Here is a 23,280-nt window from a genome sequence, read left to right as displayed (position 1 = left end):
TCCAACTTTCGCATCTCATTTAACTCAGGCATTTCATTCATTCATTTCTTAGGCTCCCAAGCACTTCTGATTTTAGGAGTAGGACAAAGGGATGAAACAGCGGCTATCGTCTGATTTTTTTTTATTCGTTCACGGGATGTGGGCGTCGCTGGCGAGGCCAGCATTTAATGCCCATCCCTAATTGCCCATGAGAAGGTGGTGGTGAGCCGCCTTCTTGAACCACTGCAGTCCGTGTGGTGACGGTTCTCCCACAGTGCTGTTAGGAAGGGAGTTCCACGATTTTGACCCAGCGACAATGAAGGAACGGCGATATATTTCCAAGTCGGGATGGTGTGTGACTTGGAGGGGAACGTGCAGGTGGTGTTGTTCCCATGTGCCTGCTGCTCTTGTCCTTCTAGATGGTAGAGGTCGCAGGTTTGGGAGGTGCTGTCGAAGAAGCCTTGGCGAGTTGCTGCAGTACATCCTGTGGATGGTACACACTGCAGCCACAGTGCGCCGGTGGTGAAGGGATTGAATGTTTAGGGTGGTGGATGGGGTGCCAATCAAGCGGGCTGCTTTATCTTGGATGATGTCGAGCTTCTTGAGTGTTGTTGGAGCTGCACTCATCCAAGCAAGTGGACAGTATTCCATCACACTGCTGACTTGTGCTTTGTAGATGGTGGAAAGGCTTTGGGGAGTCAGGAGGTGAGTCACTCGCCGCAGAATACCCAGCCTCTGACCTGCTCTTAGTATTTATATGGCTGGTCCAGTTAAGTTTCTGGTCAATGGTGACCCCAGGATGTTGATGGTGGGGGATTCGGCGATGGTAATGCCGTTGAATGTCAAGGGGAGGTGGTTAGACTCTCTCTTGTTGGAGATGGTCATTGCCTGGCACTTATCTGGCGCAAATGTTACTTGCCACTTATGAGCCCAAGCCTGGATGTTGTCCAGGTCTTGCTGCATGCGGGCTTGGACTGCTTCATTATTTGAGGGGTTGTGAATGGAACTGAACACTGTGCAGTCATCAGCGAACATCCCCATTTCTGACCTTATGATGGAGGGAAGGTCATTGATGAAGCAGCTGAAGATGGTTGGGCCTAGGACACTGCCCTGAGGAACTCCTGCAGCAATGTCCTGGGGCTGAGATGATTGGCCTCCAACAACCACTACCATCTTCCTTTGTGCGAGGTATGACTCCAGCCACTGGAGAGTTTACCCCTGATTCCCATTGACTTCAATTTTACTAGGGCTCCTTGGCGCCACACTCGGTCAAATGCTGCCTTGATGTCAAGGGCAGTCACTCTCACCTCACCTCTGGAATTCCGCTCTTTTGTCCACGTTTGGACCAAGGCTGTAATGAGGTCTGGAGCAGAGTGGTCCTGGCGGAACCCAAACTGAGCATCGGTGAGGAGGTTATTGGTGAGTAAGTGCCGCTTGATAGCACTGTCGACGACACCTTCCATCACTTTGCTGATGATTGAGTGTAGACTGATGGGGTGGTAAATGGCCGGATTGGATTTGTCCTGCTTTTGTGAACAGGACATACCTGGGCAATTTTCCACATTGTCGGGTAGATGCCAGTGTTGTAGCTGTACTGGAACAGCTTGACTAGAGGCGCAGCTAGTTCTGGAGCACAAGTCTTCAGCACTACAGCTGGGATGTTGTCGGGGCCCATCGCCTTTGCTGTATCCAGTGCACTCATTCCCGATAAGAAAATTTTGCAGAAGTATCTGAATTTCTTGCAGACCACTGTAGTTGAAGGGCAGCAGGTGCACGAGAACACCATCACCTCCAAGTCACATACCATCCCGATATGGACATACATCGCCATTCCAAGGTGTCAGCCGTGGCTCAGTGGGTAGCATTCTCGCCTCTGAGTCAGGCGGTCGTGGGTTCAAGTTCCACTCCAGAGACTTGAGCACAAAATCTAGGCTGACATTCCAGTACAGTACTGAGGGAGAGCTGCACTGTCGGAGGTGCCACCTTTCAGATGAGACGTTAAACCGAGGCCCCATCTGCCCTCTCAGGTGGATGTAAAAGATCCCATCGCACTATTTCGAAGAGGAGCAGAGGAGATCCCCCAGGTACCCTGACAGACATTTAACCCTCAACCAACATCATGAAAAAACAGATTACCCAGTCATTTATCTCATTGCTGTTTGTGAGAGCTTGCTGTTCACAAATTGACTGCTGCATTTCCTACATTAAAACAGTGACTACACTTGAAAAGTACTTCTTTGGATGTAAAGTGCTTTGGGACATCCTGATGTCGTGAAAGGTGCTTTATAAATGCAAGTCTTTCTTTCCTTCGTTGTCGCTGGGTCAAAATCCTGGAACTCCCTACCTAACAGCACTGTGGGAGCACCTTCACTGCATGGTAACTGCAGGGGTTCAAGGAAGTGGCTTACCACCATCTTCTCAAGGCCAACTAGGGATAGGCGATAAATGGCGGCCTTGCTAATGATGCCCATATCCCAAGAATGAATTTGAAAGGTCAATGCTGACTGGCCATTTAGTTTTTTTTAAAAATGCGGGGTGCAGGGCTCCTTTAATCACATGGGGTGGGGTGCAGGGCTCCTTTAATCACATGGGGTGGGGTGCAGGGCTCCTTTAATCACATGGGGTGGGGTGCAGGGCTCCTTTAATCACATGGGGTGGGGTGCAGGGCTCCTTTAATCACATGGGGTGGGGTGCAGGGCTCCTTTAATCACATGGGGTGGGGTGCAGGGCTCCTTTAATCACATGGGGTGGGGTGCAGGGCTCCTTTAATCACATGGGGTGGGGTGCAGGGCTCCTTTAATCACATGGGGTGGGGTGCAGGGCTCCTTTAATCACATGGGGTGGGGTGCAGGGCTCCTTTAATCACATGGGGTGGGGTGCAGGGCTCCTTTAATCACATGGGGTGGGGTGCAGGGCTCCTTTAATCACATGGGGTGGGAGCTTCCTCTTTAACGCATCCAATTTCTCACAAAGTTCAAGTGATTAAATAATACTTAGTCATCCCTCTATCTGAGGACCAAAGGACATCAATCCTCCCCTTCCAGTCTCTGCACTTTGCCTCATTCTACTCTTGCATGAAACAAAATTGCCATTACTTCCTGCTGAGGTTACTCATTCTCTGATCTGAAGTGTTGTGCAATATTTTTGAGGAATATTTGCCGTCTTATGGCAATGTCCGACCTTCATTGTCCCTCCTCCTGCAATGGCAGTGCAAGTTGTGAGCCATCAGAAGGATCATTTCATCAGATCCTTGTGTTAAGCTGTGGTGATTACATCAACTGCTGCAGTCAGGAGATAAAAGAACATGTTACTATGAGGGCCACCATGTCCAATTTAGTTAGTGTCACATGAGCCACATCGGATAAAAGTCATGGTTAAAATGTTATCTATCAGATATTGGTTGGCCCTTTCTCTCTTTTGGCCCCGAGGGCCAAAAGGAAGCCCCTACCACCGACCGAGTTTGAGTTAGATTTCTCTGGAGTTAGTTCCAGGGACTCTGCTTTTCCATTTCTCTCCCTTCTTTTGCTGATTCTCAGGCGACCAACACCAGTATTGGTGAACAAGTCCAAGCTTAGCTACGGTTGCCAACCCTCCAGGATTGCCCTAGAGTCTCTCGGAATCGAAGATTATTCTCTTGGACGCTGCTGTGAGCAACCTGGGAGAAATAGCTTAGTGACACTAAAAAAAAGGGTGTGTTCTTTCATTTTCTTTTTAATGCTTTTGTTTATTAGTTATAAAAATATTGGAGATGTGGAATAAAAGGATGTTTGACTGGGCGGGGTGGTTGGAGGCAGGAGGTCATGTGATAAAACCTCCAGGAATACGTCCAACCAGAGTTGGCAACACTAAGCTTAGCATGATGCTAGTTCTGTGTTACTTGGGTGGTTGATTTTCTAAATGTTCAAAATCAGAAGACTTACTCTTCAATTCTCTGATAGCGGTTCGCTCCCTTCATCACACAGTATGTGGCAACGGTAGCATAGTGGTTATGTTACTGGACTTGTAGTCCAGAGGCCTGGACTAAAAATCCAAAGTCATGAGTTCAAATCCTGCCACGGCAGCTGGCAAATTTAAATTCAATTAATTAAATAAAAATCTGGAATTAAAATACTAGTATCAATAATGGTAGCCATGAAACTACCGGATTGTCGTAAAAACCCATCTGGTTCACGAATGTCCTTTAGGGAAGGAAACCTGTTGTCCTTACCTGGTCTGGCCTAAATGTGACTCCAGACCCACAGCAATGTGGACGATTCTTAATTGCCCTCTGAAATGGCATGGCAAGCCACTCAGTTGTAAAATCCCGCTACGAAAAGTCATAATAAGAATAAAACCGGACGGACCACTTGGCACCGGACACGACAACGGCAAACCAAGCCCAGTCGACCCTGCAAAGGCCTCCTCACGAATATAGCCATACTCACAGAATCATACCTTTCAGCCAACGTCCCAGACTCATCCATCACCATCCCTGGTAATGTCCTGTCCCACCAGAGGTGGCGGTAGAGTGATACACAGTCAGGAGGGAGTGGCCCTGGGAGTCCTCAACATTGACTCTGGACCCCATGAAATCTCATGGCATCAGGTCAAACATGGGCAAGGAAACCTCCTGCTGATTACCACCTACCGTCCTCCCTCAGCTGATGAATCAGTCCTCCTCCATGTTGAGCACCACTTGGAGGAAGCACAGAGGGTAGCAAGGGTACAGAACGTACTCTGGATGGGGGCCTTCAATGTCCATCACCAAGAGTGGCTCGGTAGCACCACCACTGACCGAGCTGGCCGAGTCCTGAAGGACATAGCTGCCAGACTGGGCCTGCGGCAGGTGGTGAGCGAACCAACACGAGGGAAAAACTTACTTGACCTCGTCCTCACCAATCTACCTGTCGCAAATGCATCTGTCCATGACAGTATTGGTAGGAGTGACCACCGCCAAGTCCTCGTGAAGACAAGGTCCCGTCTTCGCAGAGGACACCATCCAACGTGTTGTGTGGCACTACCACCGTGCTAAATGGGATAGATTCAGAACAGATCTAACAGCTCAAAACTGGGCATCCATGAGGCACTGTGGGCCATTACCAGCAGCAGAATTGTATTCCAGCACAATCTGTAACCTCATGGCCCGGCATATTCCTCACTCTACCATTACCAACAAGCCAGGGGATCAACCCTGGTTCAATGAGGAGTGTAGAAGAGCATGCCAGAAGCAGCACCAGGCGTATCTGAAAATGAGGTGCCAACCTGGTGAAGCGACAACTCAGGACTACATGCATGCTAAACAGCGGAAGCAACATGCTATAGACAGAGCTAAGCGATTCCACAACCAACGGATCAGATCAAAGCTCTGCAGTCCTGCCACATCCAGTCGTCAATGGTGGTGGACAATTAAACAACTAACGGGAGGAGGAGGCTCTGTAAACATCCCCATCCTCAATGATGGCGGAGTCCAGCACGTGAGTGCAAAAGACAAGGCTGAAGCATTTGCAACCATCTTCAGCCAGAAGTGCTGAGTGGATGATCCATCTTGGCCTCCTCCCGAAATCCCCACCATCACAGAAGCCAGTCTTCAGCCAATTCGATTCACTCCACGTGATATCAAGAAACGGCTGAGTGCACTGGATACAGCAAAGGCTATGGGCCCCGACAACATCCCAGCTGAAGTGCTGAAGACTTGTGCTCCAGAACTAGCTGCGCTGCTAGCCAAGCTGTTCCAGTACAGCTACAACACTGGCATTTACCCGACAATGTGGAAAATTGCCCAGGTATGTCCTGTCCACAAAAAGCAGGACAAATCCAATCTGGCCAATTACCGCCCCATTAGTCTACTCTCAATCATCAGCAAAGTGATGGAAGGTGTCGTCGGCAGTGCTATCAAGCGGCACTTACTCAAATAACCTGCTCACCGATGCTCAGTTTGGGTTTCGCCAGGACCACTTGGCTCCAGACCTCATAACAGCCTTGGTCCAAACATGGACAAAAGAGTGGAATTCCAGAGGTGAGGTGAGAGTGACTGCCCTTGACATCAAGGCAGCATTTGACCAAGTGCGGCACCAAGGAGCCCTAGTAAAATTGAAGTCAATGGGAATCAGGGGGAAAGCTCTCCAGTGGCTGGTGTCATACCTAGCACAAAGGAAGATGGTAGTGGTTGTTGGAGGCCAATTATCTCAGCCCCAGGACACTGCTGCAGGAGTTCCTCAGGGCAGTGTCCGAGGCCCAACCATCTTCAGCTGCTTCATCAATGACCTTCCCCCCATCATAAGGTCAGAAATGGGGGTTTCGCTGATGATTGCACAGTGTTCAGTTCCATTCGCAACCCCTCAAATAATGAAGCAGTCCGAGCCCGCATGCAGCAAGACCTGGACAACATCCAGGCTTGGGCTCATAAGTGGCAAGTAACATTCGCGCCAGACAATGACATCTCCAACAAGAGAGAGTCCAACTACCTCCCCTTGACATTCAACGGCATTACCATCGCCGAATCCCCCACCATCAACATCCTGGGGGTCACCATTGACCAGAAACTTAACTGGACCAGCCATATAAATACTGTGGCTACAAGAGCAGGTCAGAGGCTGGGTATTCTGTGGCGAGTGACTCACCTCCTGACTCCCCAAAGCCTTTTCACCATCTACAAGGCACAAGTCAGGAGTGTGATGGAATACTCTCCACTTGCTTGGATGAGTGCAACTCCAACAACACTCAAGAAGCTCGTCACCATCCAAGATAAAGCAGCCTGCTTGATTGGCACCCCATCCACCACCCTAAACATTCACTCCCTTCACCACCGGCACACAGTGGCTGCAGTGTGTACCATCCACAGGATGCACTGCAGCAACTCGCCAAGGCTTCTTCGACAGCACCTCCCAAACCCGCGACCTCTACCACCTAGAAGGACAAGAGCAGCAGGCACATGGGAACAATACCACCTGCACGTTCCCCTCCAAGTCACACACCATCCCGACTTGGAAATATATCGCCGTTCCTTCATCGTCGCTGGGTCAAAATCCTGGAACTCCCTTCCTAACAGCACAGTGGGAGAACAGTCACCACACGGACTGCAGCGGTTCAAGAAGGCGGCTCATCACCACCTTCTCAAGGGTAATTAGGGATGGGCAATAAATGCCGGCCTCGCCAGCGACGCCCACATCCCATGAACGAATAAAAAATAACACCGAGTTCTGCTTAAAAAACTGCAAAAGTCAACCCTGCCACAGCACTGTGGGACCAAGAAATGGGCAGGCAATTAGGTCTAATACAGGGCAAGCTGAAGGAACAGGGAAGACAGAGGCAAAGAAGCCAAAGTGGACCAAGTAACGACGAACGGGGGGAAAGCCAAAAGAGGTCAGAAAGAAATATTTGAGCAAAAGCGGAAGACCCGGTTTTCTTGAGAAAATTGTGACTCCCGCACCTGATGCTCAATCGTTGCCTGAAGCCTGCCCATTTTTTAGCAGCTTCACATTTAGAAGACTGGAACAAATTGTTTACTCAAAGTTAGCTACATTACCTTTTGTCATTTCAGCTCCCATTTGAAACTATATACATGCTGTGAATACTCAGTACCAGCATTTATTTCTAGTATTCACTAATTTGGTTATTCTGTACTTGGTTCTGGTACTCAGTACAAGTTCCAGTATCAGCACCCTGAACAGGACAGCACTCCGGACACGGCCCCTGACATTCAGTGCCAGTACTTGGGACATAGCCCGGCACTCAGTTCCGGTACCTGGGACATGGCCTGGCACTCAGGACACATCCCGGCATTCGGGTACTGGTATTCGGGATTGGGTCTGATATTCAGTACCAGTGCTCGGGATTGGGTCCGATATTCAGTACCAATGCTCGGGATGCGGTCTGGTATTCAGTACCTGTACTCAGCAAACCATCCGACGTTCGATGCCAGTGCGCGGGACACGGACCGGTACTGTATATACAGGCCCAACTTGTCCAACCTTTCCTCATAAGATAACCCGCTCATCCCAGGAATCAGTCGAGTGAACCTTCTCTGAACCACCCCCAAAGCGATTATGTCCTTTCTTAAATAAGGAGACCAAAACTGCACACAGTATTCTGGATGTGGTCTCACCAATGCCCCGTACAACTGTAGCAAAACATCTCTACTTTTATATTCCATTCCCCTTGCAATAAATGACAACATTCTACTTGCCTTCCTAATCACTTGCTGTACCTGCATACTAACTTTTTGTGATTCATGTACTCGGATACCCAGATCCCCTATACCTCAGAGTTATGCAATCTCTCGCCATTTAAATAATATACTGCTTTTCTATGCCTCTTGCCAAAGTGGACAAGTTCACATTTTCCCACATTATACTCCATCTGCCAAATTTTTGTCCAATCACTTAACCTATCCATATCCCTTTACAGACTCCTTATGTTCTCTTCACAACTTACTTTCCTACCTACCTTTGTGTCATCAGCAAATTTAGCAACCATACATTCGGTCCCTTCATCCAAGTCATTGATATAGATTGTAAATAGTTGAGGCCCCAGCACTGATCCCTGTGGCACTCCACTCGTTACATCTTGCCAACCTGAAAATGACCCATTTATGCCTACTCTCTGTTTCCTGTTAGCTAACCAATCCTTTATCCATTACTAGGGATCAGTGCTCAGGATACGCACTGTTGCTCTGGACCAGTGCTCAGGATACGCACTGTTGCTCTGGACCAGTACTCAGGATACACTCTTACTCGAGACCAGTACTCGGGATACGGTCTGTTACTCAAGATCAGTGCTCGGAATGCGTTCTGTTGCTCGGGACCAGTACTCGGTACTAGTACTCAATAAACTGATGAAGAAATAGTTAAATTTATCAATACAATGGAGAATGAAAGAACTGCAGCACTATGCTGGAGATCAGTATTTTTTTTACATTTATTTGTGGTGACAGGAACCTATTTACCCATTGTAACAACAACAACTTGCATTTATATAGTGCCTTTACTGTAGTAAAATGTCCTGACAGACTGCCCTTCCTTCCTGTAGCTTCCATAGGAAGAAATGCACCAGCAGCTCTGGTAATACAAACTTACTTTTCAACACAAACATTGAAACATCAGCAACCCCTTTTCAACACCAAATCTGAAACTTCTTTGTCCCCTCTATCTGTTTCTATTGTTTTATTTTAAGTTAGTTCTGATACAGTCTAGTCCTTTTAATTCAGTAGTTCCTCATTTCACATGACTAGATAATTCAATTTTTTTTAATCTCAAAAAAAGGACTTTGAATTATCAGTAGACTGTCTTCATTTGCAGGATGTTACAACAATTATCTCTGCTGCACAATAGCTCAGGAGGGTAAGTCAGCAACAGCCCCTCAGCCTTCTTCCTGCAATGATGCTATCAGCAATGATTAAAATTAAAATTTTCACAAAAAAATTTGTTTAAAAAATTTTTGAAGCACCAATAACACTACTCTCACTGAAAACATCACCAATATTCAACATCCATCTCACTGGACAACTGTCAAACTGAATCAGCACACCCTCAGAAAATGGCCCCGTTTTACCCATTACACCGATTCCCCATTTACGTTAATTTAACCTGCAGCTCTCCTATTTATGCTTATTTGGAAAGGATGGTCTTTCATCAGAAACAGATTTGTCCTCAATATTTCAGCCAGACTTGAGTTATGTCCTAAACTGATTTTTCAGGCACCCTCAGGTTTAACTACAAACTGAACACAAGGGCAAGATCACAACCTACAAAAAGTATTGCTCTGACCAGTCAGCCAGTTAGGGGAACACATGGTAACCCATCTGTGCTTTCACACGTTCCATCAATGTCATTTTTGTGAAGATTATGTGCAGTAAGGCTAATCTAAAGGGGAAGGACCATAGAAAACACCGGGCACCCGGGTACTAATACGGGAGTACTGCGGAATAGTGCCAGGCACCTCGGTACTAAAGGGGGAGCAACGTAGAAAAAGATCACGTAAATGGGTGTCAAAGGGGGAGCACCGAGGAAATTGCCAGGCACCCGGGTACTAAAGGGAAGCACTGTGGAAAAGTGCCAGGCACCCAGGTATAAAAGGGGGAGCACACCATGGAAAAGTGCCAGGTGCCCAGGTTCCAAAGGGGAGCACTGTGGAAAAGTGCTAGGCACTCAGTTACTAAAGGCACTTGCTATGACTTTCCTGACAAGCATATATCATATACACAATAACAGTGGGTAAGCAAGCTCATTAACACCAGATAAACTTTTTAAACCAGAGGGTTTTGTTAAGGATTTCTTCAATCCACCATAACATTTTTTGGAGTTGGAAAAGAATCAGCCTAAAAACAGTGCCTCATAGCAGCAGGATAGTTTTTCTACAGTCACACCATAGTAAAAAAAAACTCCAAAAAAAACCACAGCTTGATACCGCAGAGTCAACAAAGTCAGGGCGAGAGCGAGAGACAGACTGACTATCCTCATTAACTATGCTGTCCAGGTCAGATTTTGACACCAGTTAACTGCATTGGTCACCACAGCCACAGGAACCTGGGTTCCTCCCAGAATTCATTTTTAAACCATAGTTATCTTAAATAACAGACATGTACAAAACACAGAAATATCTGCCATATACTTGTTACAAGTTTCATACTACAGAGCGCAAACAGATGCCCTACAGTTTGGAAGACTCCCGGATGATAAACGCTCGCCCTTTATTGGACCAACAAATACTCGGTCACCTCTTTCCACCCAGCTGGAATTATCCAACATAACTGTGTATTCTCATTCGATATCCATGTTCAGCTACCCTCCTTTTCTCTGCTACCAACTCATTTTCTGCTCTTTCAGTTTGAGGAAAAAAACATCAACAGTTCAACTTTGGGCTTCCCAATGCCTGAGTGAATTTAACCAATGAGTGGTTGAGCCATAACGTCGGGGTGAGGGGAAAAGAGGAAAGCTGATAGGGAGGAGAAAGGAATAAAACCTGAACTTTTAGTGAACAGTTTTATGACAAGGGAGTGAAAGGGCACAAAATGAGTGCAGGATTCCATGTACACAATTTGTGCACAAGTAACACATCCTCTGATACAAAAGGGATTAACTCTTGATATTTACACAGTGAATTCCCATTGTGTAAAACCAAAGAAACAGCAGTAAGGGAAATTTTTCTGTGGCAAGGGAATGTTTGCTGTTCAGAGTGTGTGGTTCAAGATTACTTGCAGTCACTCTAATCTGCAGGCTGCATTGTTACTGAACATATTCAAAAGAGCAGGGAAACCGATACAACCAAACCACAACTTCAGTTCTACGGCCTCCTACGCTCATAATAATTCAACATCATTGAATTGCAGACAGCCTACCTTCCCATATACAGCAGCTACATTCTCATAAGAGGGATGGGAGCTTTGCTTTGTTATTCTTTGCCCCCCAATCCCAATGGAATAGACACCATCTGTGGCCCAGGGTGCCAGCTGCTTCCAAAGCCACTCACATGCGTCCCGCTGCACGCGAGTGTAGCCTTGGGATGACTTTCCTCCCATTCTGCCTCCTCTCCCTTTGAGAAGCAGTGCAGCTCCTGGTTATCTTGGACAAGGAGCGTTGGGCGACACAGCAAGAATCACAAGCTGCAGCAAGGAATGAGGTTTCGGACTAATTTAATGGAGGTGCTTTAAAAAAGGTATTATACACTCGGATTTTCCAAAACATAGAATCATACAGTGCAAGAGGCCAATAAGGCCCATCGTGCCTATGTCGGCTCTTAAGGGCTATCCAATTAGTTCCACTCCCTTGTTCTTTCTCCATAGCCCTGCAAATTTTTCCTTTTCAAGTATATATCCAATTCCCTTTGGAAAGTTACTATTGAATCTGCTTCCATCACCCTTTCAGGCAATGCATTCCAAATCATAACAACTCGCTGCATAAAGACATTTCACCTCATCTCCCCTCTGGTACTTTTACTAATTACCTTATATCTGTTACCGACCCTCCTGCTAGTGGAAACAGTTTCATGATGGAATGAACTGCGAAATACCAACCTCCAACCATCGCAATGAATCTTCAAATCGGTTTTCAATACATATCATTGGATATAATGAACACATTGAGTAGATACCCAAAGAAGATTTTACTGGCAAGAGTCATTCTACCTTTCTTTGTTGAATTTAAGAGAATGGAGTATGGCAGGCCTTTTCTGACGCAGATTCCAGAGATGTAAAGTATCATCCGCCAAGGCACTCACAAGGGCTCCCTGCAGGAGAGCAAAAATACATTATACCTTTCGACAAATGAACACACAAAAAGGCCAGAAGATCATCAAGCCTGCCCTATCCAGACAAGAGTGCAACCTTGCCTGCCGTTCACCCGCCCTCTAACCCGCAATCTCCTGGGAAAGGCAATAAAAAACACAGAAAAGAAAAGTTACGGCTAATTTAGAAAAGACTCTGGGAAATTTCTTTCGCAAGACAACCTAGGGAGGCTCCAGTAGCCTACAGCTCCTCATAATCGCAACAAAGCAGCAACTTACCCTGGAATCTGTAACATCCTTTCGCTCAAGAATTGTTCATGTTCCCTTTTAAAAGGACTGTAGCAACTCCATTTTTACAAGTCTCGGCAGTATGTCCTGGAGGATGCTGGCATCTAACCTAACCGCCTATATTTAGATCTTAAAAATTTTTCTAGTGCTACCATCCCTCTCCATTTCAAATAACCCATATATCCAGACTGCACTCAATCCCTTCTTCATTTTAAAAACTTTAATCACATCCCGTCTGAGCCTGTTTCTCCAAAATAAATAACTGTAAATACATTTGTTCTACATATTCAAACTCTTCCTTGAGAAAAGAACATAGGAAACACTCACTGAAACAGAAGTTCGAAGCAGATACTTGGAAGATGTCTCCTGGAGAAGGAAGATGACCGTACAAATTTGGAGACCGAACCATTCTTCTTTTCAGCATTCTCCACATATTGTACCAGCACTACCTCATAGGAGGTAACAGACTACAGGGTTAGCAGCCTTTCTGATTCAGCAGCCAGGCGATCAGAGAAGAATCTGGCCTTCTAACTAAACAAGGCCCCTGCGGAGTCAGCCATAGCGCAGTTGATAGCACTTTCGCCTCTGGACTCAACAGGTTGTGGGTTCAAGTCCCATTTCAGAGACTTGAGCACATAATCCAGGCTGACACTCCAGTGCTGTACTATCGGAGGTGCCGTCTTTAGATGAGGCGTTAAACCGAGGCCCCTTCTGCCCTCTCAGCTGGACGTAATAGGTCCTATGGCACTATTTCAAAGAAGAGCAGGGGAGTTCTCCCGTGTCCAGACCAATATTTATCCCTCAACCAACACCGCCAAAAATAGATTATCTGATCATTAGCTCATTGCTATTTGTGGTAGCTTGCTGTGTGCAAAGTGGCTGCCGTGTTTCTGATATTACAACATTTCAAAAGTACTTCATTGGCTGTAAAGTGCTTTGAGACATCCTGAGGTAATGAAAGGCACTATATAAATGCAAGTCTTTCTTTTCTTTCCTTCTTCTGTGTGATAAGTAGGGCCAATTATTTCCAGTGAATCCCTATTCTATACATTTTGCAGATCTCTACAAAAAACCAAGGGAGGCAAAATAACACATAAAGCAAACTTTAACTCCAAAAGACAAGATTGCGCAACGTCCAGGGTGTCTTGGCTCCTGGGCGAGTACTCAAAAACTGACCAGAAATGGAGCTGCTCGTCTCTGCTTCACCCCAAAGTAACCAGTCTTCTATTTGAAAATTGGTCAAGCAGAGACGAACAGCTCCATTTCTGGTCAGTTTTTGAATACTCGCCAACAGCTCAGAGAGGTCGATCATGTTTAAAACAAGAATCCCTACATTTTTGGTACTTGCATGCAGTTTGGTTACTTCGATTTGATTAATGCTTAGCGAGTGTAGCCTGTATGTTAAATACACACACTCCCTGGCTCAGGTGTAGACACTACTTCAAAAGGCTGATGAGTCATCTCAGATTAGGTGGACTGCTGAACAAGTAGCAATTAACACTGATCATTTATGTCTGTACACAGCCTTTGCAATTATCCCAGCAGGGTTCCTTGGTTGTCTACTGAAAAGACAAGTGAACTGCTGTGTTGATTTATTGCCCTGGTACCTTTGAAGGTATCAGCGTGGCTCAGTGGTAGCACTCTTGCCTCGGAGTGAGAGGTCATGGGTTTAAGTCCCACTCCAGTGACTTGAGCACAAAATCTATGCTGACAGTCCAGTGCAGTACTGAGGGACATGCCGTCTTCCAGATGAGACATTAAACCCTGTCCATCCTCTCAGGTGGACGTGAAAGATCCCATGGCACTACTTCGAAGAGCAGGAAAGTTCTCCCCCGTGTCCTGGCTGATATTTATCCCTCAACCAACATCACTCATGAGAAAGCATTCATTTGCTCCCAGAATCCTTTGTGAGGGGGCTATTACTAAACTATAAGAAGCGTACCATACTTGTACCTGGTTTCAGGCAGCTTCTGGCTGTAGACTTGTCTATTTCTGATGAAGAAAAAGAAAGACTTGCATCCCAAAGCACTTTACAGTCAACAAAGTACTTTTGAAGTGAAGTCACTATTGTAATGTAGGAAACACGGCAGCCAATTTGCGCACAGCAAGGTCCCACAAACAGCAATGTTTCACACTTCTCTGGGCAGCAGTTTTTCCTTTTACAGCAGTGTTTTAATGGCCGTCAAGGGGAGGCCCTGTGCCTGAATTTTGAATCGCTGTTACTTCCGGATTCTGTGGGAAAGTTAATCAGTTATCAGATGGGCAGAGCTCTCGTCTCAGGAGTAGAGTTCAGGTGGCATCACCAGAAGACCTTCAAGTTTCGCTTTGCTCAGTCAAATCGATGCAATCTCACCCAAAAAAGGGAGGTTAGAGATGGGGTGGTCATTGGCAGGACGGATAGGTCAAAGGTGTTTTTTTCGAGGGAGTGATGATGGAGTTTTGAAAGGGAGAGTGCCAGTTCTCGAGCAAAGGAAGTCATTAACAATAGAAACATTGAAAATAGGAGCAGGAGTAGGCCATTCGGCCCTTCGAGCCTGATCCACCATTCAATATGGTCATGGTTGATCCTCTATCTCTCTACCATATTCCCGCGCTCTCCCCATACCCCTTGATGCCTTGTCGAGAAATCTATCTACTTCTTAAATATATTCAGTGACTTGACCTCCACAGCCTTCTGTGGTAGAGAATTTCACAGGTTCACCACCCTGAGTGAAGAAATTCTCCTCAAATCAGTCCCAAATGTCCTACCCTGTATCCTGAGACTGTGACCCCTCGTTCTAGACTCCCCACCAGGGGAAACATCCTCCCTGCATCCAGTCTGTCTAGCCCTGTCAGAATTTTGTATGTTTCAATGAGATCCCCTCTCATTCTTCTAAACTCGAGTGAATACAGGCTGAGTCGACCCAATCTCTCCTCATACGACAGTCCTGCCAACCCAGGGATCAGTCTGGTGAACCTTCGCTGCACTCCCTCTATGGCAAGTATATCCTTTCTTAGGTAAGGAGACCAAAACTGCACACAATACTCCAGGTCTCATCAAGGCCCTGTGTAACTGCAGTGAGACATCCCTGCTCCTGTACTCAAATCCTCTTGCAATGAAGGCCAACGTACCATTTGCCTTCCTAACTGCTTGCTGCACCTGCACGTTTGCTTTCAGTGACTGGTGTACAAGGACACCCAGGTCCCTTTGTACATCAACATTTCCCAATCTAACACCATTTAAATAATACTCTGCCTTTCTGTTTTTCTTTCTGAAGTGCATAACTTCACATTTATCCATGTTATACTGCATGTGTCATGTATTTGCCCACTCACGCAACTTGTCTAAATCGCTCTTTGCATCCTCTTCAAAACTCACAATCCCACCTAGTTTTGTGTCGTCAGCAAACTTGGAAATATTACATTTGGTTCCCTCATCCAAATCATTGATATATATTGTGAATAGCTGGGGCTCAAGCACTGATCCCTGCGGTACGTCACTAGTCACCGCCTGCCACCCCGAAAAAGACCCATTTATTCCTACACTCTGTTTCCCGTCTGTTAACCAATTCTCAATCCATGCCAGTATATTACCCCCAATCCCATGTGCTTTAATTTTGCACACTAACCTCTTATGTGGAACTTTATCAAAGACCTACTGAAAATCCAAATACACCAAATCCACTGGTTCTCCCTTATCTATTCTACCAGTTACATCCTCAAAATACTCCAGTAGGTTTGTCAAACATGATTTCCCTTTCATAAATCCATGTTGACTTTGTTTAATCCCGTTGATATTTTCTAAGTGTCCTGTTATCACATCCTTTATAATAGACTCTAGCATTTTCCCTACTACTGATGTTAGGCTAACCGGTCTGTAGTTCCCTGTTTTCTCTCAATGTTGGCCATTAACAATGTCAGCAAGCATGGGGGCCAGGAGGGGACCAAGAGGTGGACCGTGGAAAGGGGGAAGCTTAAGAGAAGAAAGGCAAGAGATGGGAGAGAAACAGGAAAGTGACAGGGAATCAGAAGAAGGAGAGGTGGTTAGAAAGGTAGCTGCATGGGTGGTCTCAATCATAGGAGTCAAAGAAATCCCTGAGCTCTTCACATGTGGCATTAGAGGCGAGGGAGAAGAAGGAAAGGATATTCAGGAGGCAGGTAGTCATGGAGAAAAGGAGTCTTGGGTTTAAATAACCAGAAGAAATAATTGGAGAGAGAAAGAAAGTGCACTTTCCACAAAAGAATAGCCAAATGTAACTAGAAATTCTTCCATCGGGCAACAGTGGGAGAATGGCTCAGTGGGCAGAGAGGACGACCTGTTAAAGAAAGATCTTATGTAGCACCAAGCTCTTGAAAGGGATAGGACTATAGATGTTCTTCCCCTTGTATGAAGTATTTAGTTGTACGTGGAAGTAAGGCAGATGGGAAAGAATGACAAACCTATCTTTTTTGATGAGTGCAATCATTGTGACATAACCAAATTTTAATGGGCACCACCCATGCAAATATTTGACACTTTTTTGGGGGGGAATGGTGAAGAGCTGAGTACTGATCACATTAAATGACACAATGAACCACTGACATATTATGCATCACTGAATCCTGTATATGCAAACAAGAAAGGCTTGCCACATACACACCTTAAGTTTAAGGAAACATTTTCTGTCAAATTGTGAAATAAGATTCTGTAGACCTTGAATTTGGACAGTAGAGCACGCAGGGTCAACAGATCACACATCATGTGCAATATGCCCATAGTTCAGTACATTTTGAAGTAAATGGAAAATCCCAATTAAGTTCAACTTCTGTTGCAGTGATTTGGACCTATGAACATACAATCCAGTTCCTTTCACATTACATCGCCGAAATTGTAAGCATATTGTAAAAAGAATTACTTTCATTCACTCAATAGCATCTAGTCCGGTTTTATGAATTTACATACTTAACACGTAAAAGACCAATTTGATCCTGTTGGTTAGGTTAATGCTTCTTTTATCTAAGCTATATAATTTAAATATCTTTTTTAAAGGCTGTGACCAAAAGGCAAATTAAAAATTATTTGTGTAATGAATATCAAAACCATACAGGATTAAAAAAGGTGAAAGGAAAATGTTGTGCATTTTTTCAATCCCTCTCAAGCCCCAAAAAAACCCAAAAGAACTAACCTCATTAACCAAGAACTGCAGTTGGATCACTCCTGCACCACTGTCATGCTGGCAGTAACACTCCACCCCTGGTCGCCCAAAGCTGAGGATTCACATGGTTAAGGAAAGTTAGTGTTTCCCAGCGAACCAAACTCAGGATAAATTTGCCAATCCATTGAGGCACTGTTCTTACTATGCGCGCAAACTCAGTAACAGTAGTGTCAATAGCATGCTGTTAACACAACAGGCCTCCCACGTAAGGCCACTGTTATATGGATGCTCAGCCACCAGCTCAGACGGCATGGGTCTCATAGGCGGCCATTTAAAAAAAATGGCAGCAAGGAAGATCTGTTCATCACTGGGTCTTCCTGGCTGCATGGTCTTACTGGGAGTGGCAGTCAAACACATACAAATTACATAACTTTTCAGCTTTTATCTTTCTGCTAAAGGTGTTTGGGGTGAAAACTGACTTTGCCCAGTTTTTTTTTCCTTTTGTATTTTTTCTTCTTTTCAAAACCCTACACGTGCAGAAAGCAATTCAGGTTTAGCCCGCTCTGTGCATTCATTTTTTTGACATAAGAAAGGAAAAATGCGAAACCTAAAGATCGACAGAAAATAAGAGTAAACGTTCCAGATGGGTAAATTGTCTGATGGAGAGTCCCAGCCAAACTCTCGTCTCCTGCTGTGCACCTCCAGTACCTTCATTCATCTTTAAAAACTGTGCCAAGGTTTCCATTCCCTAATGTTGTGTTTCAGCAGACAGCAGCTAGAAGAAGCTAAATAAATAGATGCATTCTTTTAAAAACTTGTTGCTCACGGCAAGCCTGAGACCCGAAGTTCGATTTCTGGTATTTACCATGGTCCCACTGCAACGTAATGACTGGTTTACCTGTGGCTGCACCGATTTACTGAACATATAAAAATCACATCATAAATGACACAGGGTAAAAAAAATTATAATGATACATGGCTGAGATATCAGTAATACTGTTAATCTGCCACTGTACAAAAGTTGCCTAAGATACAAGTAATGGTTTGATCTTTCTTCCCTAAAATCTCATTCCTAATTACCTGCTTCACAACCTCAGCTTGGCTCAGTGAGTAGCACTCATGCCCTTAGAATGTCATTGTTTCAAGCCTCATTGCAGTCCTTAAGCACATAACTTTAGGCCAACATTTCAATGCAGTACTCAGGGAGTGCTGCATTGTTAGAGGTGCCATCTTTTGGATGCGACGTTAAACCGAGGCACTGTCTGCCTGTTTCGGTGGATGTAAAAGATGCCACCGCACTATTCCAGGACAAGGAGGGGAGTTCTCCTGATGTCTACATCCCTCAGCCAACATCAAAACAGATTATCTGATCATTTATCTTATTACTGTGTGAGATCTTGCTGTAAGCAAATTCGCTGCCGGATTTGTCTACATTTCAACAGTGTTTCCTCTCTTATTTAATGCTTCTTCAAAATGTATACAACCACATCCACAGCACTTCCTTTACCTATTCTCTGTCAATTCGTAGAAGTCTCTAATGTTGGTCAAGCACGGCCTGCGTGTAGGAAATCCATGTTGCCCAGCCCTGATTAACTTGTTTCTCCAAACGCTTAATGGCTTCATTTTTTATTATAGACATCAGTAATTTACCAATAACCAAAGTGAGACTAACTGGCCTGTAATTTCCTAACTTATCCCTGTCTCTCCCTTTCATAGACTCACAAAGGTTACAGCATGGAACGAGGCCATTTGGCCCATCGAGTCCGCGCCGGCTCTATGCAAGAGTAATCCAGCTACTCCCCACCTATCTCCGCAGATTTTTTTTACTTTCAAGTACTTATCCAGTTCCCTTTTGAAGGCCATGATTGAACCTGCCTCCTCTACCTCCTCAGGCAGTGCATTCCAGATCCTAACCACTCACTGTAAAAAGTTTCTCCTCATGTCACCTTTGGTTCTTTTGCCAATCACCTTAAATCTACACCCTCTGGTTCTTGACCATTCCGCCAATGAGAACAGTTTCTCTCTATCTACTCTGTCTGGACCCTTCGTGATTTTGAATACCTCTTTCAAATCTCCTTGCAACCTTCTCTGATCCAAGGAGAACAACCCCAGCTTCTCCAGTCTATTCACGTAACTAAAGTCCCTCATCCCTGGAATCAGTCTAGAAAATCTCTTCTGCACTCTCTCGAAGGCCTTCACATCTTACCTGAAGTGCGGTGCCCAGAACTGGACACAATACTCCAGTTTGGCCGAACCAGTATTTTATAAAAGGTTCATCATGGCTTCCTTACTTCTGTACTCTATGCCTCTATTTATAAAGCCCAGGATCCCATACGCTTTTTTAACCACTTTCTCAACCCGCCCCGCCACCTTCAATGATTTGTGCCCCCAGATCTCTCTGTTCCTGCACCACTTTTAGAATTGTGCCCTCTAATTTATATTACCTCTCCTCGTTCTTCCTACCGAAATGTATCGCTTCGCATTTTTCTGCGTTAAGTTTCAGCTGTCACGTGTCCACCCATGCCACCAGCCTGTCTATATCCTCTTGAAATCTATCACTATCCTCCTCACTGTTCACTACCCTTCCAAGTTTCGTGTCACCTGCAAATTTTGAAATTGTGCTCTGTACACCCAAGTCCAAGTCATTAATATATATCAAGAAAAGCAGTGGTCCCAGCACTGACCCCTGGGGAACACCACTGTACACCTCCTTCCAGTCCACAAAACAACGGTTCATCACTACTCTGTTTCCTGTCACTTAGCCAATTCTGTATCCATGTTGCAACTGCCCCCTTTATTCCATGGGCCGCAATCTTGATGACAAGCCTACTACGCGGAACTTCATCAAACGCCTTTTGAAAGTCCATATACACCACATCAACTGCATTGCCCTCATCTACCCTCTCTGTTACCTCATCAAAAAACTCAATCAGGTTAGTTAAACACGATTTGCCTTTGACAAATCTGTGCTGGCTTTCCCTAATCAATCCACACTCATCCAAGTGACTGTTAATTCTGTCCCAGATTATTGTTTCTAAAAGTTTCCCCACCACCGAGGTTAAACTGACTGGCTTATGGTTGCTGGGTTTATCCTTACACCCTTTTTTGAACAAGGGTGTAACATTTGCAATTCTCCAGTCCTTTGGCACCACCGCCGTATCTAAGGAGGGAGTCACATTTCCCACCCTCCAGCCATTTGGGACGGTTTTCCTTTCCACAGAATTTTAGGAAGTTATCAGAGCTTCTACTATTTCTTCCTGAGCTTCCCTCAGGTCCCAGTGATCTGTCTGCCTTACGTTTAAGTAAATTTTTTATCCCATCGCCCTTTGAATAATCATCCCCACTAACTGTCCACAACCCTGGTGGTGGTTCTACAATCCCATTATCCACCTCTTCTGTGAGAATTGAAGCTAAGTATTTTAGTACCCATGCCCCTCCCTCTCTGTCCACTACAAGCTATGCCTCCATCCTTTCGCAGCCTTGCCCCTACCTCAACTATCCTCTTACTAGAAATATTCCTAAACAACTGCCCTTGATGTATTTTTGCTCATTTTCTCTCATACCCTCTCTCGCCCTGCCTAATCACTGTAACTTTCCTATAGTCTTTATATTTCTCCTGGCTCTCTATTACCTACCTACAAGTGCTAAATGCTTCTTCGTTTCAAATTTAATCTAATCTCCCTATGCATCTGTTGAACCCCACCCCTTTGATACACTTCCTATTCTTCATTACTGGAATACACTTGATTTGTACTCTTTTAATTTCCTGTCTTAATTTTAAAAAGGGACTGCGTTTCTATAGCACTTTACACATTCCAAAGTGCTTCACAGCCAATTAAGTACTTTTGAAATGCAGTCAACAACAGCAACTTGTAACGTAAACACTGTAGCCAATTTATGCACAAGGTCCCACAAAAAACAATGAGATAAATGACCAATTAATCTATTTTGCTAATGATGGTTGAGGTATAAATATTGGCCAGGGGTCTGGGAGAAGTCCCCTGCTCTTCTTTGAATAGGACCATGGGATTTTTTACATCCACCTGAGGGGGCAAACGGGGCCTAGGTTTAACTTCTCACCTGAAAGAAGGCACCTCCGACAGTGCAGCACTCCCTCATTACTGCAATAAAGTGTCAGCCCAGGTCACCTGCTCAAGTCTCTGGAGTGTGGCTTGAACCCACAACCTTCTGACTCAGGAGATGAGAGTGTTACCGCCGAGTCAAGGTTGACGCCTAATATTTCCCTTGTGATTGAATCTGTGGTCGTTATTCTTTCCATTTAATTTGGGCACAATACCTTTCTAAGCAGACTGTAATTTGCTTTTTCCAGTCAAGTATTCTTTTCCTAGACTTTTCCTTTTGCATTCTTTTACTGAACCTCAATATATTGTGATTGCTGCTTCCCAAATGTTCCCCTACTTTTATATCACCTACTAACCTCATTACCTAGAACTTCTGTCAATCTTTCTACCTCCTTATCACTTTACGCCAGATGCTGACTTGGCCTGCCAAGCAGCCTACTCTTCTCTTCCTCCCTTCCCCATTAGCGTATTAGTTTGAATCCTCTCCAACAACTCTTAGTTAACCTCCTTGCGAGGATATTGGATCCAGCTCTGTTCAAACGTAGACTGTCTTGTCAAATAGCTCATATTAGTTGCTGTACTCTCCATATACATCAGTGTGCAAATATACCATCACCACGGAAAACATGTGGCCATATTCCACTTCTTCTAGCTACTAATCATTTGCCTTTTGAATATTTGGTGATCCTACTCCAATTTTCCACCTTCTCTCCTCAACACATCGGACCCCCATGTTTCCCTACGCTCCACCTCACATTACGATACAACACCCAGTGTGGCCATTCTTCACGCATGAGCCTAGACAATGCATATTAATATAATTCAATGTTTCAGCCCTATCTCCAAAAAGTGCTCCCTTCCAGCACTGTTCCCTGCTTGGGAGTTAATGATTAGCGAATTTATCCAAAAAACCCATTCTTCAATCAAACCTACTTTACTCCATACTAAAACAATCACCCATTTACTTGAAGAAACACTAAAAAAAAACATCGATATTACAATCTTTAACCCTCAAAACCTTCGACGGGGTCAGCTTCCTTTCTATCAGTTGACCCCGAATAAACCACCATCTCTGGAAGCCTGTTCCAATCCAATGGGGAAAACTTTCTTTTTTAATCTCGAACCTTCAATCTCAGAAATTTTGCACTCATGTCCTCTGGTCCTGTGTTCATTCTCCAAGTTAAACAGGTTGCTTATTTGAGCCTTTGCTGTATTTTGATTTTTGGGAAGACCGAGATCTCAGCCTTTGCTGCAGCTAAGAAAATTTTTGTCGCTTCATATTTTCTTCTTAACTTAGTCTCTTAACCCCTAGAATCATGCCTGGCCACACACTCAAGCTTTTCTAATGCATATATATCCTTTTTTAAACAACTACACCATACTCCAGAGCTATGCTCACCACTGATCTGCACCGCGCTCGTATAACTTCTGATGCTTAACTCTGTGCCCTCTAGATGCAGCCCAATACCCAGTTTGCCTTACTGGTAACTGGTTCCCGCTAACCAGATCAGAGATCACTCCCAAATCCTCTCCCCTTCAGTCTTTGCCAGTGGATACCTTTTCATGTCAAACCTTCCCTGGTGAGCATCACATGGAATATTTTGTTCGATTCCCCTGAT

The 23,280-nt window shown here is 45.0% G+C and overlaps 1 protein-coding gene across 10 annotated transcripts in view; it reads right to left on the bottom strand.

Moving 5' to 3' along the window:
* stxbp5a (syntaxin binding protein 5a (tomosyn)) overlaps positions 1-23,280 on the bottom strand; it is a 222,771-nt gene that overhangs the window by 180,164 nt on the left and 19,327 nt on the right. For all 10 annotated transcript variants that reach the window (XM_067989326.1, XM_067989327.1, XM_067989330.1 and 7 more), the window contains exons 3-4: positions 17,610-17,691; positions 12,080-12,180 (exon numbers count right to left, since the gene is read on the bottom strand). In XM_067989326.1, coding sequence (XP_067845427.1) covers positions 12,080-12,180; positions 17,610-17,691 — 183 coding nt within the window. The remainder of the gene's footprint in view (positions 1-12,079; positions 12,181-17,609; positions 17,692-23,280) is intronic.

This window comes from Heptranchias perlo, chromosome 8 (assembly GCF_035084215.1).
Source record: "Heptranchias perlo isolate sHepPer1 chromosome 8, sHepPer1.hap1, whole genome shotgun sequence".
In the NCBI taxonomy this organism is placed as follows: Eukaryota; Metazoa; Chordata; class Chondrichthyes; order Hexanchiformes; family Hexanchidae; genus Heptranchias; species Heptranchias perlo.
Note: the sequence above shows the minus strand (reverse complement) of the source record. Positions and strands in the feature narration are given on the sequence as shown.